This window comes from Colossoma macropomum, unplaced genomic scaffold (genome assembly GCF_904425465.1).
Source record: "Colossoma macropomum unplaced genomic scaffold, Colossoma_macropomum, whole genome shotgun sequence".
Lineage (NCBI taxonomy): Eukaryota > Metazoa > Chordata > Actinopteri > Characiformes > Serrasalmidae > Colossoma > Colossoma macropomum.
In genome coordinates, this window is record NW_023494796.1 from 8,011,568 (window position 1) to 8,028,603 (window position 17,036).

At 38.5% G+C, this 17,036-nt stretch overlaps 1 protein-coding gene across 1 annotated transcript in view; it reads right to left on the bottom strand.

Annotated features, from left to right (window-relative positions):
* Positions 1-17,036, bottom strand: part of LOC118817068 (FERM and PDZ domain-containing protein 1) — a 52,796-nt gene that overhangs the window by 17,985 nt on the left and 17,775 nt on the right. The window contains 6 exon segments of the mRNA XM_036583743.1: positions 2,273-2,377; positions 3,370-3,415; positions 5,397-5,499; positions 8,431-8,594; positions 9,890-9,927; positions 9,929-9,995. Coding sequence (XP_036439636.1) covers positions 2,273-2,377; positions 3,370-3,415; positions 5,397-5,499; positions 8,431-8,594; positions 9,890-9,927; positions 9,929-9,991 — 519 coding nt within the window. The 5' untranslated portion in view covers positions 9,992-9,995.

The window sequence follows — 17,036 nt, forward strand, 5'->3', positions numbered from 1 at the left end:
TTAATGAAAAAACATCAGCGCCAGAGAGCCCTCACTTGCTGAGTCAAATTTCCCCTCAGAACATCAGCGCCTACACACGCACATGCACAGAAGCATACACATTCTAGATACTTCAAAGAGATTCAAAATCGTATCTAAGTATTTAGACTGTTTTCACGGCACCCACTGCAGTAGAGGGCTTTTTTCTCTTTACTGCAAGGCCACTTCATCATGTTTTCTCACTTGAGAGGGCATCTAGGAGGCACTCCATGCGGTTGTTTTCATCAGAAAGGCATTAAGAAACTTTCCCACATTCCCATGCATGTTGGGACACCCTTTACAGCGCTGCATCACATTTTATCCACTGGAGGGGCACTTCTTTATTAGAGCAGCACTAACTGGGCACTTCATCAATGCACTTCATTAAAACAACTGGGCAGTCAAAAGGGCACTTCCTTTCGTCACTCTACAGGGCACTTTAATGACTCTTAGGCTATGTTCACATTACCAGGTTGAAGTGGCACAAATCCAATTTTTTGCCCTAATGTGACTCAGATCTGATGTTTTCGGGGCTGTGTGGACACGCAAATCTGATCTTTTCAAATCCAACCCGAGCCACTTTCATATGTGGTCCTAGATCGGACACGTATCCGATTCATGGCCATGTCACCTTAACGTGACGCTCAGATCGGAATTCATGTGCTTTTTCCCACTGTGCAAGCGCCATCATTCAGTGTTACCATGGCAGCAACGCTGAACAAAAGTTAAAGCCTGTAAACGGTGGAAAAGCAGCTCATTTCACCTTTTTTTTGTTATAACTGAAAGCAGTAGCATCACTGAGCCAGGAGAATAAAAATGCACACACATTTCCACCAGAGAATTCTCCAAATCCCCAAAATTGACATAGTGTAGCTTTAACATAGAACCTTAGCTTAGAGTTGCCACTCCTGTTTTCCATTTCTAACAACTGACTGAAACCTGGCTATTTTTCGTATACACAGTCAGTAATGTATCTAGAATGTCTAGAAGGCCTGGAGTGATGTTTTCTCTCACAAAATTGGTCCCACCCATTAAAAACAAAAAGATGATTGGTTGATTCCGCCATCACTGCATAATTACTTTGATAGTAATCTAACATGTAAGGCCTTCTGTTCAGCTCCTGAAGACCAATGGGAGAGCTAGCTTGGCTGTGTCTACCAAGATTTCATGGGAAAGAGTTTAGAGAGTTTAAATACAATAACCATTGTATTGTTAAATAGAAATAAACTAAAAATTACAGACATATAATGTTTTCCAGACATGTTTGTTTCTAGAAGTTATTAGGTCTCCTCTGAAGGCTTAGAGGCCCTAAAGTTTCCTCACTGAAGTTATTTATATACCAGACAACCACTGGCAGCTATTAGCAAGTTAATATTTCATTGTTTTTAATGCATATGATTGTAAAAGCTGGGAATCTCGAGGTCCCTCATGGTCTGATTTGAATTTGATTAAAAAAATGTGATTCTAAAACAATTCTCGATGCATCTGAATGCATCTCCATTTTTATTTCTATAGCCCACATTATGATTTTCTCCTGCATTTTTCATTGACAAGGTTCACTGCAGCTTAGACCTACTTTCTGTTCTATTTTTAGGTTACAGTGGTATGTAAAAGTTTGGCTGCCTCTAGTCAAATGACATGTTTTGTTGATTTTTTAAGTGAAAATCAGTAAAACAGTGAAACGTACACATCCTCTACAGAGAAAATACTTCGGTGCATTTTAGTGCAAAATTACTGTTTATTTGCTGAATTTAACGTATTGGAAAAAATAAACCTAAAACATAAAATGAGGTCTCTGCAAAAGTTATGGCACATTTTATATTTTGTATTTAAATATTATTTTTCCCAATCTGTGAAACAAATGAATAGAAATTGTGCACTGAAATTGGCAGAAAATGGCATTTGAGAGTTTTTTTGTAGAGGGTGTGTTAACTTATTTTCACTTAGGAAATCAACAAGACATAATTTGATCAGGCATGTTCAAACTTTTGCATTTGACTATATGTGCTTTTTTAATATTAACTAATTTAATTAAGATATTTATGGAAAAAATGCTTATTATGTAATGTAACAATGAGTAATGAGTTTAACATACTGGAAAAACAATCTACTGTATAAATGTGCCATAGCTTATTTTCACTTCAATCAAAAAAATCATGTAATCTGACCGGGTGCCCAAACGTTTGCAGAGAGTTTTATAAGTATGTATGGACACACACAGTCGCAAAGACCAAAGTGAAGTGAAGCGTCTAACCTGTGAGTGACCGTTGACAACCACCTCCTCGGCGAAGTGCACCTTAACCGGGTTGGATTTCAGCTTGGCTCTTTTCTCTGGGGTTATGAAGGACGACTTTGGCCCCTACATTACAACCAAAAACACACATACCTTCATGGAATACCTTCAGCCAAAATGTTGCCAATACTGAATGATATTAGCATGAGCTAAACAGTAGCGCTGCACAATATATCACTTGTCCCCTTTATGCAGGTAATCGTGTGGAAAATAACCATGGTAACCGGATTTGGGGGGTATTTTTTTCTATTGCTTTATTGTTTCATCCTGTAATTTTCCAATGGTCCCTTACACTGAGGCAGATGTAGAAGAAAACACAGTCATAAGGTGTGAGTCGAGTCTTAATCTTTGTCAATAAAAGAGCCTACTAAAGCACAGTTCAGTAAAATGTATGCTTGTAGTTTATTGTCATCTTCAATTTGGACACAAAACCATAAGTAATCTAGTAAGACTGAACAAAACTGCGAAAGTCACACAAACGTTCATGTTTGAGAGTTTGTGGCTGCTTAGCTTAGCTCTATGCCTACTTCTCTAAAGCCATTTACCTGAAGCCGTTGCCTGATGAACGAGAGCTGAGACACGTTTTTGCTCATGTTTTCCTAAGACGCAAGTTGATTTTCAGTCTAAAACCTGACACTGTAGTGTGTGGATGTCCCTAAATGTACACCATGCAATAGAGGCAGCTTTTTATATAGGCATGATATCTGCCTGGAGCACAAAGCGTGTGTTTGTACAACAATCACATTTATGTTAGGTACAACAAATGTGAACACATTACTAGCCACCATAGGTGTGTTTTTAATACAGCTACAATCTACTGAAAACGTTCCCCTCATCAAAATCTAAAGTAACTTCTATTTTCACTCTGCCTCTCTTGCAGATCATCAAGTATCCTGTACTCATAAAAAGTGCCCCATCAGCAGGAGGGAAGTATGCTGGTGTGGATTGGAATGAAGCCCTAGGCTTACTATCTAACTCATCTCCACTAAGTTCTTCTGCACATCCACTTTCACATCTCAAAAGCTATTAAGTGTGTAACTTTGTGTAAACACACTCACCACTGTTATTCTGAGGACTGTCATGGTTATTGTGTCCTGACACTCCCTGGACATGGAAGAGAGAGCAAGAGAAAGTGATATAAACAGAAACTGCCTGAATGCAATCAATGGGAAATGAATGTTAATTCAGAAAATGTGTGTGAAATGCTAAGAAAAGCAGAAAACAGTGCTTTGTAAATTCTGTATTACAAAACAGTATAAAAACCTAATATTTAATCTCATGAATGTCATTGTTTTTTGTAAAAATATACTCTCATTCCAAATCTGATGCCTGCAACACGTTCCAAAAAAGTTGTGACAGAAGCATGTTTACCGCTGTGTTACACCACCTTTCCTTTTAACAGCACATAATAATCCTTTTAGGACTGAAGACACAAACTCGTCCAGTTTTGAAAGTGGAATGTTTTGCCATTCTTCCTTTATACAAGTCCTTAACAATGCAACCATAGGGGGCAGGTCAGTCCACCACCCACATAGCCATGCTGGTGTAACACATGCAGACTGTGGCTTGGTGTTATAATATTGAAATACTGAATACTGAAAAAGATGTTGTCTAGAAGGCTGCATATGTTGCTCCGAAACGTGGATATATCTTTCAGCTTTAATGGTGCCTTCACAGATGTGAAAGTTACCATGCCATGGGCACCTATACATCTGGCTCATTCAATGACAGATGCTGGCTTTTAAACTTTATGCTGCTAACAATCTAGATAGTCTTTTTCTTATTTGGCTCAGTGAACACAACATCCATTATTTCCATAAACAACCTGAACTGTTCACACCTCAGACCAAAATATGTGTTTCCACTGTGCAGCTGTCCATTTCAGATGAGCTCAAGCCCAGAGAAGGTTTTAATGCAGTGCATCTGTGGGTTGAAGGCTACAAGCTTTCAGTTGTGGTTTTCATCCTTGCCCTTCACCCACACAAATTTCTCCAGATTCCATGAATCTTTTGATGATATTATGCACCATAGAGTCTGAAACACCTAAAATCCTTGTAAAATGCTAATTTTGTTTTCTTAAATCTTTCTTAAAACCTTAGTGCTCTGGAGTGTGTGTAGATTTGGTTCTTACCTAAGAACAAATTCCAAATAAGAAAACATTGATGGATGTCAGAATCTTCGTAAAACTGCACAAGTGGGTTTTAGGGAAAATGAAATCCTCTGTAGACCTCTGTATTTGACCCATCTGTGGGGCACAAGTGAACACGCACACTAGGGGGCAGTGAGCACACTTGCCCGGAGTGGTGGGCAGCCCTATCCACGGCACCTGGGTAGCAGCTGGGGGTTAAGTGCCTTGCTCAAGGGCACTTTAGTCATGTCCTATCAGCTCAGGGGACTGAACCGCCAACCTTCTGGTCACAAGGCTGGTTCCCGAACCTCCAGCCCACAACTGCCCCATAAAGGACAAGACCTTTCCTGGATGCTCCTTTTATGCCCAAGCATGACTGCATCACCTGTTTAAAATGTTTTGAACATTTCACAGTGTTTCTAGTCTTAAACTGCCCTGTCACAACTTTTTGTGAACATGCAGGCATCAATTTCATGATAAGCATACATTTCCAAAAAACAGTACATGTTGATAATGTAAAACATTGAGTGTCATGTCTTTGTACTGTTTTAGTTCAAATACAGACCATAATAGATTTCTAAATCACTGCTTGCTGTTTTTATTTGCATCACATTCTAACAACAGTTTTGGAATTTTGTATATATACACTGCAATTCAAATGTTTGCAAAACATTCTGATCAAATCCCAAGGCAGAGAACTTATAGAGATTCATTAACAGATAATTATGATATGTAATTTAATTTCTTGTTGCTTCAAAAATAGGTGAAATATTGAATATGACATCTTGATTCCATTACATTCATTCAGTTCAAATGTATTGTAACGTTTATCATATTTACATCTACACCGTTTTATTTAGTTATTATGGTGCATATATAACAGAAATGACTGATATGACAAATGATTCCAAACAATAGTTTGAACAAAAGCTCACATCCATACATGACCACACATACCTGATGATGTCAGCAGCCTGGTCAGCGGACAGGTCGTCGACAGCAACGTTGTTGATTTTGACAAGCTGGTCACCAGGTAAAAGTTTGCCGTCTGCAGGACCCCCTTCAGCACACACAAACAGTCATATCATTAGAGGCTAATTCTTTCAGCGCCTAATATGTGAGTAGTCTGGGCGTATGCCCCACGTCTGATTTACTCAGTTATATCAATTACATCATCACTCATGGGAACGGAATGAATTTGGCTCTATGGTTGCCCAGCATGGTTGCCTTGGTGATGTGGGTAGGTGCTGGGGAACAGATGGACACACGCCATGACTTCCTGTTGTCTTACTTACTCTACAGCCAACTAAACCACACACAGCTACCATTTGTTACTGTTTCTATAAATAAATACTACTTTTATTTGGTGTACATTTTTTTAGTATTTCAGTTGTTTTCACATATCATAATTCATGTCTAATGTTCACCCACGGCATGAATACTTTTATCCTTCAAATTCCAACATTCCCTAGACCTTTTGAGGTCTTTATGTTTGTTTTCACTTATTGAAACAAACTTGGTACTACTAGATTTCAGGTCTAATGCATTTATTTCCTTAAAATTGAGAGCAAGTACTACAGTGAGGGAAATAAGTATTCAGACACGTCCAGTGCACATATCCACTTCAAATTTACAAACATAGGTCTACTGACTTTATACTATAAATATGAACAGAAATGTATGTATTTGTAAGCATAAACAAAGATTTTTAAACTAAAATGTCTACTATTCAGACACTATATTAAAAATATTTAGACCATTCTACTATATTAAAAATATTTAGACCATTCTAAACAAAACTATATAAGTATTCAGACCTTAGATATTTACCAGGATTATGTTCTGATGTATTTAAACCCAAGACTTTTATTGAAATAGTAATAAGTTAAATATATACAAAATCATCATTTATAGGGTACTTTTTGTGAGGAGATGTCCATCCCAAACCCTAAGCCCTAAATTTACACTTCTAAAAATATTACTTACATTTTTTTGCATGTATTTCAGTTATTTTCTTAAGTCCTTTTAAAGTGACATTGTCTTTATTCTAAAATACAGGCCCATTTCCACTGTCTGTGAAAACAGTTCGTCGCTGCATCCACAAATGCTAGTTAAAACTCTAAAACACATAGAAGAAACCATATATAAACAGGATCCAGAAACACTACCACCTTCTCTGGGCCTGAGCTCATTTAAAATGGACTGAGGGGAAGTGGAAAAGTGTCCTGTGGTCCGACAAATCAACATCAAAGAACTGTTGAGCAGCTGAAAGTCCTATATCAACAAGAAAGGGAAAACATTTCACTTTCACAAAACTACAGCAGTCGGTCTCCTCTCACCAAGAAGAGGTGATGAAACACAGTGGTAAACATGCCCCAGTCACAACTTTTTCGGAACATGCCGTTGGCATCAAATTCAAAATGGGCATATATTTTCAAAAAAACAATAACATTCTTCAGTTTCAACATGTTGTCTTTGTAGTATTTTCCTTTAATATATGGTTCACATTATTTGCATATCATTGCACTGTATTTTTTATGTACATTCTGCACAGCGTCCCAACTATTTTGGAAAGTGGGGTTGTAAAAAAAAAATCTTTATTAAAATGTTATCCCATGTTTTAATATCAGTACCAAAACCATTAATGTTTAGAGTTTTAGTCCATGGGTGAAGCCTTATTTTAGCCACACCCCTGTATTTTAGAGCAGGAAGTGAGGCTGCATCCCTGTCCCTCATGGCCACATGGTGATCAGTTAGATCTCATTGTTTTGAAGTAAACGTGTTTCAAAGTCAGTCAGTGGGTACCATTAAGAATTGTCACCACCGTAACACACATTTTCTGATGATTTTTTGTGTTTTAATTTAAAATATTTAGCTTTGCATGTTTGGAGAAAGAAGGGTTGTATGTATGATTCCAAGAACACCCACAGTAAAGTATGAAGGTGGGAGCATCATGATGTGGGCTGCTTCTCTGTAAACAGTATGGGAGCATTACACATAATGAAAGCATGAAACATGAGTGGAGCTCTGTACTGGGACATTTTAGAGATGAAGATGGATGTTTTAACAAGATAATGACTCCAAACATTCAGCCAAAATAACTCTGTTTTCTAAAAAGAAGGTGAAGGTGCCTGCATGGTCCAGCCAGTCTCCTGACTTAAATCTCAAAAAGATTTATAGAGGATTTTGAAACTGCGAGTTAATCAAAGGGACCCTCACAACTTGGGTGAATTAAAGACAGATTGACCAGAGGAATGGGCCAAAATTAAACTACAATGCTGCAAGATAATTCTTAACATAGACATCTGAATAGTGTCTGAATACTTTTTCCCTATCAATTTCAATATTTAAAAATATAAATATACAAAGTATATTAAATAAGAAAAACAGAAGTGTCTGCATTATTGTCCAAGCCTAACATAAAATGATGAAATACAGTCACAAAAAAAAGGTAAAAATTATGTTGTTTCCTAATAGTAATAATATTATATTACACTAATACAAAGCAGAAGACATTATTGAGTGCACTGCTCCAATTCTGAATGCAGTTCAGGTTGTTTTTATGCGCTATGAGGAAAACAGACTCAGCTGAATGAAAACGTGTACTGTGGCTGTATTATTGATTGCTGTTGCTGTTAGGGTCAGGTTCCTTGCTGACCAGCTTAATCACCACTTTGCTTCACAAATTCAACAAGGCTTTTCCCATTAACTCCATACTGCCTAATAGCCATCTAATGGCCAAAGACTCATACAAGCTCATATATCAATGAATGTCAGCAGCAATGACATCATAATAGTAATTCTGATGACTTCATAATGGGGATTCTGATGACTTCATAATGGGGATTCTCATGACTATCTATTGTCCTGACCCTGGAAGAGAGAGAGAGAGAGAGAGTGTGTGTGTGTGTGTGTGTGTGTATGTGTGTGTGTGTGTGTGTGTGTGTGTGTGTGTGTATGTGTGTGTGTGTGTTTGTGTGTGTGTTTGTACCTGCAGTGACCTCCTGAACTTGGGGTGGAGTGTGTGTGGACACAGTGAAGCCGTGGGAGTTGAGGGTGGAGTCGAATGGAATCTGAGTGGTCACTCTAATTGGACAGCTTCTCTGTTCCTGAGGACTGGTGTCAGCTGCACGTCCATCTTCAAACTGTCGCTCTCTGGAGAACAGAAAGAGAGAGAAAGAGTGAGGGGGGGGGTTGTTGGGGGGTGGAATGGACATTTTAATCATTTTTGCTATTTTGATATGGATTCAAATATCCCAGAGGTGTCCCTAAGTCCCTTCCTGCATGTCCGAGTCAAGTTTCAAGTTTCTGGGGTGAAAGTCGACCTACACAAAACATTCAGTCTGAAGAACAGAACTGAACTGCAACCTGCAGTAAATAGAATGCTTAAAAACAACTTGAAGCAATTATTTAGTGTGTAGTTTGTGTAGAAAGCGTGCTAGCTAGCTAGCATGATAGCCAATTGACCTGAAATTTTAGCAAGTTTTAAAGCAATGTGATCTACAAACCCAACTCCAAAAACTGGGACAGTAGGTAAAATACCAAAACAGAAAGCAGTGAATTATAAATCAACTTTAACCTGTATTTGAATAAAAACAGCACAAAGACATTGTATTTAATGCAGTACCTTATCAACTATTGCTTTTTTATAAATATACATTCATTTCAAATTGATGCCTGGAACATTTTCCCAAAAAGAAAGAAATGCAACAGTTTAAAAATAATGTTTATCTGAAAACTCTGTGCATAAAGGAAAATGCAGAAAAACCACAACTGAATGCCCATGACCTTTGATCCCTCAGATGGCATTGCATTAAAAACCAGCATGTTTCTGTGATGAATATCACACATGGGCTTGGGAATACTTTGACAAACCGTTGTCAATAAACAATAAACACCCTCTGTTGTTGCATCCACAAATGCAGGTTAAGACTGTACTGCACAGTGGAAGTAATTTGTCAACAGCATCCAGAAACACTGCCAACTTCTCTGGGCTCAAGCTCATCTGAAATGCATGGTTGCCCAGTGAAAACATATTGTTGTCTGACGAGTAATCAAAGAAGCTGCTGGTGCTCTCAGAATGATTGACTGACCACCCCAGAGTCCAGACCTCAACATCACTGAATGTTTCTAGGATTACTTAAATCGTGAGAAGCAGACAATGCAACCAACTTCTAAGACTGAACTTTGGAGGTGTGGAAAAATGGAAGCTGCAGTAAAGGCAAAGAGTGGACAAACTAAATACTGAAAAAATATTTGTTTTTGTATTTAAACTTTCTGTTAAATATATATTTTTTCTCCTGATGCTGAAAGTTGAAATGTAATAAGGGCGGTCTCCTTATGATATAATTGATGATCCTGTTTTTTTAACAAGAAAATATCATGCTTAATGTTTTTAGATATCACCCAGGCCTAGCATGCAATGTTCCTGCCAATGTTTACACACGTACCTGCTGGTGGAGTCTCTGGAGCGACGTAGCCAGCGTCCCTACCACCTGCTCCACTCTGCTGGTCCTACGTGACGGAGAGCGGCTGCGGTCCCGCTCCTCCATTTAGCTTCACAAACACACAGAGAGGTCAATGGTTAAGTAGAGTATTAAGGAGCATTTGTCTAATTTAACATACTACAGAGTGAGCAGCATTACTGCGTAAATAAGACGTCAACTCTGCAACTGAATTAGCTGGAAGCATCAGGTACAATTCAGTGCTCTTGTTTATGCATGCAGTTTGCTGTATACTTAACAGTCCCACCAGGGTCTTGTGGCTGTTTTAGTGATTGTTGAGAACTAAAATGCCTGATTTTGCTGTGAGTTTTCTCAACATTTGCCACTTTGTTTTTTTGGGGGAACAGGTGGGGTCGCAATAGAACTGCAGAAATTTGTCATTGTCAGTCTGATATGTTCCTTTGACTTGTTTTGAATGTAGCTTAATTATAATTCCTGACAAAAAAGCAAGAGGGGACACAAAAAATTATTGGGGGGGCACATTGCTAAAACACAAAGCTAAATAAAATAGAGTTACTATATTAAAATTACATAAAAAAGTGATGCATTGTTTTTTTCTGTACATAACAACATCTATCCATCATTTCCACATGAATAAAACATTACATTAACAAAATTATTGCCAAAAGTGAACTGAAAGACAAAACTGTACTGATGTAACAAATGAAACATTGATGTATTTTAGTCATTCTTGAGAAAATTACCTGTTTGAATCGAGTAAATTGAATTAAATGAGATCACTTTTTTTTAGTGCATAATATTGAGAAAAACATTTCATGTAGACAGGCCTTAGAAGTTCTTTATTTAAGCTGCACCTCTCTACAGTTTATACATGAGTCTCATGATCAGAAAGAAAGCCAGACAGCACTGTATAAAGTAACCTCTAATACATGCATGCATTCAACTGTAAAACAGTGATTGTTAGCATGACAAACTGAATAATTTATAATATAAATAACTAATATAATTGAATAATTTTTAATACTCCAGCAGCGCCGCTGTGTCTGATCCACTCGTACCAGCCCAACACACACTAGCACACATTTTAGGCAATTATGAAAGCCTGGCTGGACCGTTTATAGGTCCACAAACAGCACATGTCCTGAAAAACAAGGATATTGTTAGCCACACAAGCTTCATAGCTCCAGTGTAAAACTAAAGAAGCCAACATGCCTTGGCTGATCTAATACATTTGGGATAAGGGGGTTAAAATGTACAAAATGTGAGTTTTCACCAAACTGTTCCTTTAAGCTTCTGGGTATTTGGGCGTTTCCTCAGGGCTCATAATGGGCATTGATGTCTTGATGAAAAATGGCTCCGTAAGTAAGTGGTTTTGTGTGATGCTGCACTGAAATGGGTCCCAGTGAGTCTAATAAGAGGCCATCCATGTAATTAGTGTTTACCGCAGCATGTGTGGCTATAATATACAATACAATACACAACGCTGCGGTGCAGCAAATTGCTTCCTGATGGGGATAACGCATGCTGGGCCCTATCACACACATCCCAAAGGGGCAAGACAGAGACAGCGTGGTGCCCCAAGGCAGAGGGAGAGAGAGAGAGAGAAAGATAAAGAGAGAGAGGGGAGCAGGGGGAGAAATCCCTACAGATCATGACTCATGGCCTTATTATGTTCTCAGGTTTCACTAAATCTGGCCTGCGACATCCATCCCATCTGTCTCCCTGCCGCCAGCATCATTACCATTATCAGTCACACACTTATCACTGTCACAGAAGGCATTTACAGTATCAGTGGTCAATTTCAAGTCTTTGTTAGTACTTTCATAACTGATGTCGGTGATACTAGCAGCACATTATTATCAGTATCTGTATTAGGATTGTTAACATCAGCAGTACTATTATCATCATTAGTCTTACTATCAACACCCAAAAATGAACCAACAGGAGCTGTTTGGCTTACAAACTGTGTAAAAGTCAGAGACCACCCTTCAGTTATTTAAGTTCAGTCATAACGGCCATAAAGGTTGTTCATTTTTCAATATGTGGAAAAAAACAGACAACACATTTAATAAAAACTACACAGAAGCCTCAACAACTACATGTAGTATTATTTTTTCAGTATTTAATGTGTTGAGTTTTTCAAACACTTGCAAGGATATTTTTCCACACCTCCAAAGTTCAGTCTTACAAGTTGGTTGCACTTTGCACAATCCAAGTAATCCCAAACCCATTCAGTGATACTGAAGTCTGGACTCTGGGGTGGTCAGTGCATTGTTCTGAAAACACCAGCAGCTTCTTTGTCTTCGATTGTTCTTTTGTCTATTTCCTCTATTTTCTCAGTAAGAGCTTCTTGTCAGCTACACATCCTTTCAGACCCATAGTGCTGAGTTGCCTTCTCACAGTGGAAGGATGGACAGAAACACCTGTGGATGTTTTCAGATCTGAATCAAGAGTGGAGTTTGATTTTCTCCTCTCTCTCAAAGATGAAAGCTTTAAGTGCTGTTTATCTGGTGGGGACAGTGTTGGTGTCTACCAGGTCTTCCAGGTGGTTGTTTGGATTATTTTTTGGAGTTTATTTTCCTTTGACTTTCCTCTTCCTTATGCAAGAGCATTATCTTATGTCTAATCTCCTCAGAAATATCTGCTGAAAAATGATTATCTTGTACTTTATGGCTGTTTTGACTGGAAATGAAAAGAAATGAAAGGTTTCTCACACACAGTCCTGTAAATCATTAGACTAATTTTCACTATTTCCTCTTATTCCAAATGTAGCTGATCAGCCAAGACATGTTTGCTGTCTAAAGTTTGTTTTTTTTAGTTTTACAGCTACGAGGCTAACAAGTAATAGACGGCTACGTTTGCTATTTGGCACTGTGCAAACTGCATGCCTGAATTACTGCAGACCACTACTATAATCTATAAAAATGGAAGCAGCAGTAGCATCTTGAGGTCTGAATTTTGTCCATGTTTATAGATCACAGTATGTCATACAGTGCCAGAAACCACATAAGAAAGTATATGAGTTCACTAAACGACTCAACACATTGAGTGATTTTGCTTGGCGGAAGAACCGTTTATTTGTTTATTATTATTAATGATAACTGAAATAACTGGTGTATTTTATCTTATTGAGCTTTGTCAGTGTTTGTCAGTAATGAAATGCTAATGGCATATGCAAATGAGTGTGTTACTACAATTATTCAGTGTCTATTCTGGATTAAGAGTCTGTTCTGTTGTGTTTACTGTAATCTTTCCACAATGAAACACGTCAGCTGACTGAGCGCTGCTGTGCTGCATGACTGCGTTCAGAGCTCACACCACGTGAACAGGCTTGTTGTTCGGAGCTCTTCTAGGTAACAGAGAGGTGACCAGAAATCCTCAAATCCCTTCCTCTGATCATCTCCTTAAAGCAGAGCTATACATGCTCATCTCTCCTCTGTCCTTTCTTTCACTCCCTCTCTCTCTGTCTCACAGCCAGCGCCGTAACTACACTCTTCAAAAGGATGGTTCTTCAACAGTTCTTTGGTAAAGAGAACGGTTCTATTTAGAGTTCTATAAGAACCTTTTGCATGCTTAATGTTTCTCTGCATGTCGAAATGGTTCTCCGTATTGATAGAGAATGTGTTGTGCATGGTTCTAAATGGTTCTATATAGCACCAAAAAGGATTCTTCTATTGTCACAAGCTTGACATCATAACAGTAAAAGAACCTTTTTTGGTGCTATATAGAACCATTTTCAAAAAGGTTCTATATAGAACCATATACAACACATTCTCCATCAATCTAAAGAACCTTTTCACCATGCAAAGAACCATTTAAAGCATGAAATGGTTCTATAAAGAACTCTTGTTCAAATGTTATTGCTTTTGTCTGTTTATGTAGCTTCTTGTCAGCTACACATCCTTTCAGGCTCATAGTGCTGAGTTGTTGTCTCACAGTGGGAGGATGGACAGAAACACCTGTGGATGTTTTCAGATCTGAATCCAGAGTGGAGCTTGATTTTCTCCTCTCTCTCACAGATAAAAGCTTTAAGTGCTGTTTATCTGATGGGGACAGTCGTGTTAGTCTACCAGGTCTTGCAGGTGGTTATTAGGAGGCCCATTTCTCTGACAGACATTTTTTTTCTACTATTTGTTCCTGTCCCATCCCTCCATTCTTCCAGAAATTGCTATTACTGTTTATGGAAGACTTGAAGATACTGCTTATGGACTGGATCTGACATATTTAACATATAGAGAGATGAGCAAGTGTTGATGTAAGCAACAGCAGTAACAAACCAAACAGGGGAGTAAACATGAGAGAGAGAGAGACAGAGAGATAGAGAGTGGTTGGGAGAAATGACCTGAAGTACAGTTTGGAAGAACAGCAGAATGATTTCATTAGTGAAATATAACCTAACACTGCTTAAATAGTATCAATAAATATAATAATTTGCATGTAATTAGGTAAATTACATAGCATGAAGTTACTGTGAACACTAAGTGTAAATAGTCAAATCATGCTATTTACACTTAGTGTACACAGCAAAATAGTTCTACTTGCACTTAGCATCTGCTGTTATTTAATGAACCTCTCTCTCTTCTCTCTCTCTCTGCTGGTCTCTTTTTCTCTCTTGCATCTCGGTCCTCACTTTAAATGCATACATAAAACATACATTATAACAGTCTGTCTCTAATAAACCCAGCTAACGGGAAAACTAGGCCACTCATGCAGTTAATAAGACAAAATACAGCCTAAAGTGCGTTGGTTTCTTAATTATTATACATGATGCTTTGCAAGTTCACAGTGAACCTTCTCAAGTAGGTGACGAAATACTACTTTAACTTAATTTTTAAACTTTTTGAGGCACTGATGGATAGCAACTGTTGCTAAGCAGTGTTTGAAGGCCCTGAGAAAATAAGGAGGAGCTTGGCAGAAAGTGTAATGATTTTGATTGGCCATAATACAGTGACAGCGTTCACAGAAAACAAATTCAAAATCTTAGAACTCCTCCCCTCATCAACTCTCCAGCATTTTTTTTTGACCTAATCTGTTTTATGCCCTCACTCCCTGAAGCAACTGCCCATTGGCTTTTCTTAGAAGTGAGTTATTCTTTCCTCAGTATGCACTTGAAAACGTAGAGCTGGCTCTTATACATGTTAAGACAACAAATCAAGCTGATATTATTTGAACTGACCCATTTTTAACTTGTACTGAAAGAAATAGCATTAACAGCAAATGATCTGTGGATCATTGGATTTCTACCCAGTAGCCTGGCATCACAAGATGCATAACCAAGTCTGTTGTACTTAAAATAAGGTATATCCAATACATCTGAACTATTTTGAGTATGGGGAACTTTTTTAATGATTTCTTGTATTCAGATTGGCTTCTGTCTCCATCTATTGGAGTTATATTTCCCCTTGTTTTACCTACCATCTCAGTGTTGTCTTTCCTTCTAGTCTTCCCTCAGGCATGTGATTACTTTCTGCATTTAGGTCAATTGCCTAGCTTTGTTAATGTTGGCATTACCACATTTTTAAACTAGGTTTAAAAGGTAAATCAACACCAGTAAATCCACCCGTTCAATGACCTTAAATAAGTTGAGTTGGAAGTGAAATAAATTAAGTTTAGCCAATTTAAGTAAATTATGTTGGCTCAAAGTAATTGGCTTATTTTGAAAGAAAGACTTTCAGGTAAAGAAAGTTCAAGTTCAGGTAAAGAGTGCATTAATCCACTGTATAACACATAAGCAGGTTGAAAAACGCTGGTGTATTCCTTTAACTCCAGAGAATCACTTCGATTCAGAGATAGCTTACATCCTGCATTCAGCAGGGCAGACATGTATAGGCCCACTTAAAGCTTTTATTGATGCTGGCTTTTAAACGCTAGCAGTATACAGTATATGAACTATGGGGGCTCACAGTAAGTGCATGCACACTTATTTTAACAGGGATTAAACTGTACGTCTGTAATTCACTGGCTCAATAAAAAGATTTTAAAGTTCAGTTACTGCCGTGATAGGGGAAACTCCATTTAGTGTAGTTAACATTTAACAGCACCCCTTAACTCCCTCGTTCCATCTGTAGCCGTCTGACCCTCTCGCTATCTGTCTGCCTCTCATTTTCTTTCTCTCCCTCTTCTCTCCCCCTTCGTTCTTGCTTCCTCTCCCTCTCTCAATCAGATTAGAGGGCCCCAAAGTGAGGTTTAATTCCCTTTTATGCCCTCAATGCTCTGTAAAACGGTCTGAGAGAGAGATGCTAGCTTGTGCTATCATTGAGATCTAATGGCTTCGCTCAATCAACAGGGTTAGCACTACTGGGAACTGCCAACCATTGAAGGTGAACTGTGGTGTCTACCATTCATTCATTGCTTGAGTAAGAAAATATTCCCAGCACCCTCTGTTCCCAACACCCTATGTTCACAACACCCTATGTTTCCAACACCCTATGTTTCCAACACCATATCTTCCCAACACCCTATGTTCCCAACATCATATGTTCCAAACACCATATGTTTCCAGTGCCCTATGTTCCCAGCACCCTATGCTTCCTGTGCTGCATTTTCCCAGGACCCTATGTTCCCAGTGTCCTATTTTCCCAGCACCCTATGTTCCCAGCATCCTATTTTCCCAGGACCATTTGCTCCCAGCATTCTATTTCCCCAGTGCCCTATGTTCCCAGGGCCCTATGTACACAAGAACCTTAATTTTCTTACTGACATTTCTAGTAAACATCCATATGTTTGCAGGGCCATATGTACACCAGGCCCCTGTGTTTCCTCTTTGTCATTTAGGAAACAGCCCTATACTTCCAGTTCCCTGTATACCTATGGTGCTAATAGAGGTTGCATAGATAGTCAACTAATAAATCCACTGGTCGGCACTGTGGGCAGCAGTCAACTAGTTAAGAATGGTGCCTAAAATACAGGTAAAGCCTGCAGTGAACAGGCAGGAGGAGGAAACAGATATAAGGTGCCAAACATGAAGCCCAAAGTTCTTCATTAGTGTGGAAATACCACATGAAATAACCAATTCCACTGCAAGCTGTGCTGAAATACAGGCTCATAAGCCAGACTGGCAGGTTTTAGAACCATGATAGGAAAAACATGCAAAAATACAACCAATCACAGCTCGTTTAGCGCAACACGGGAA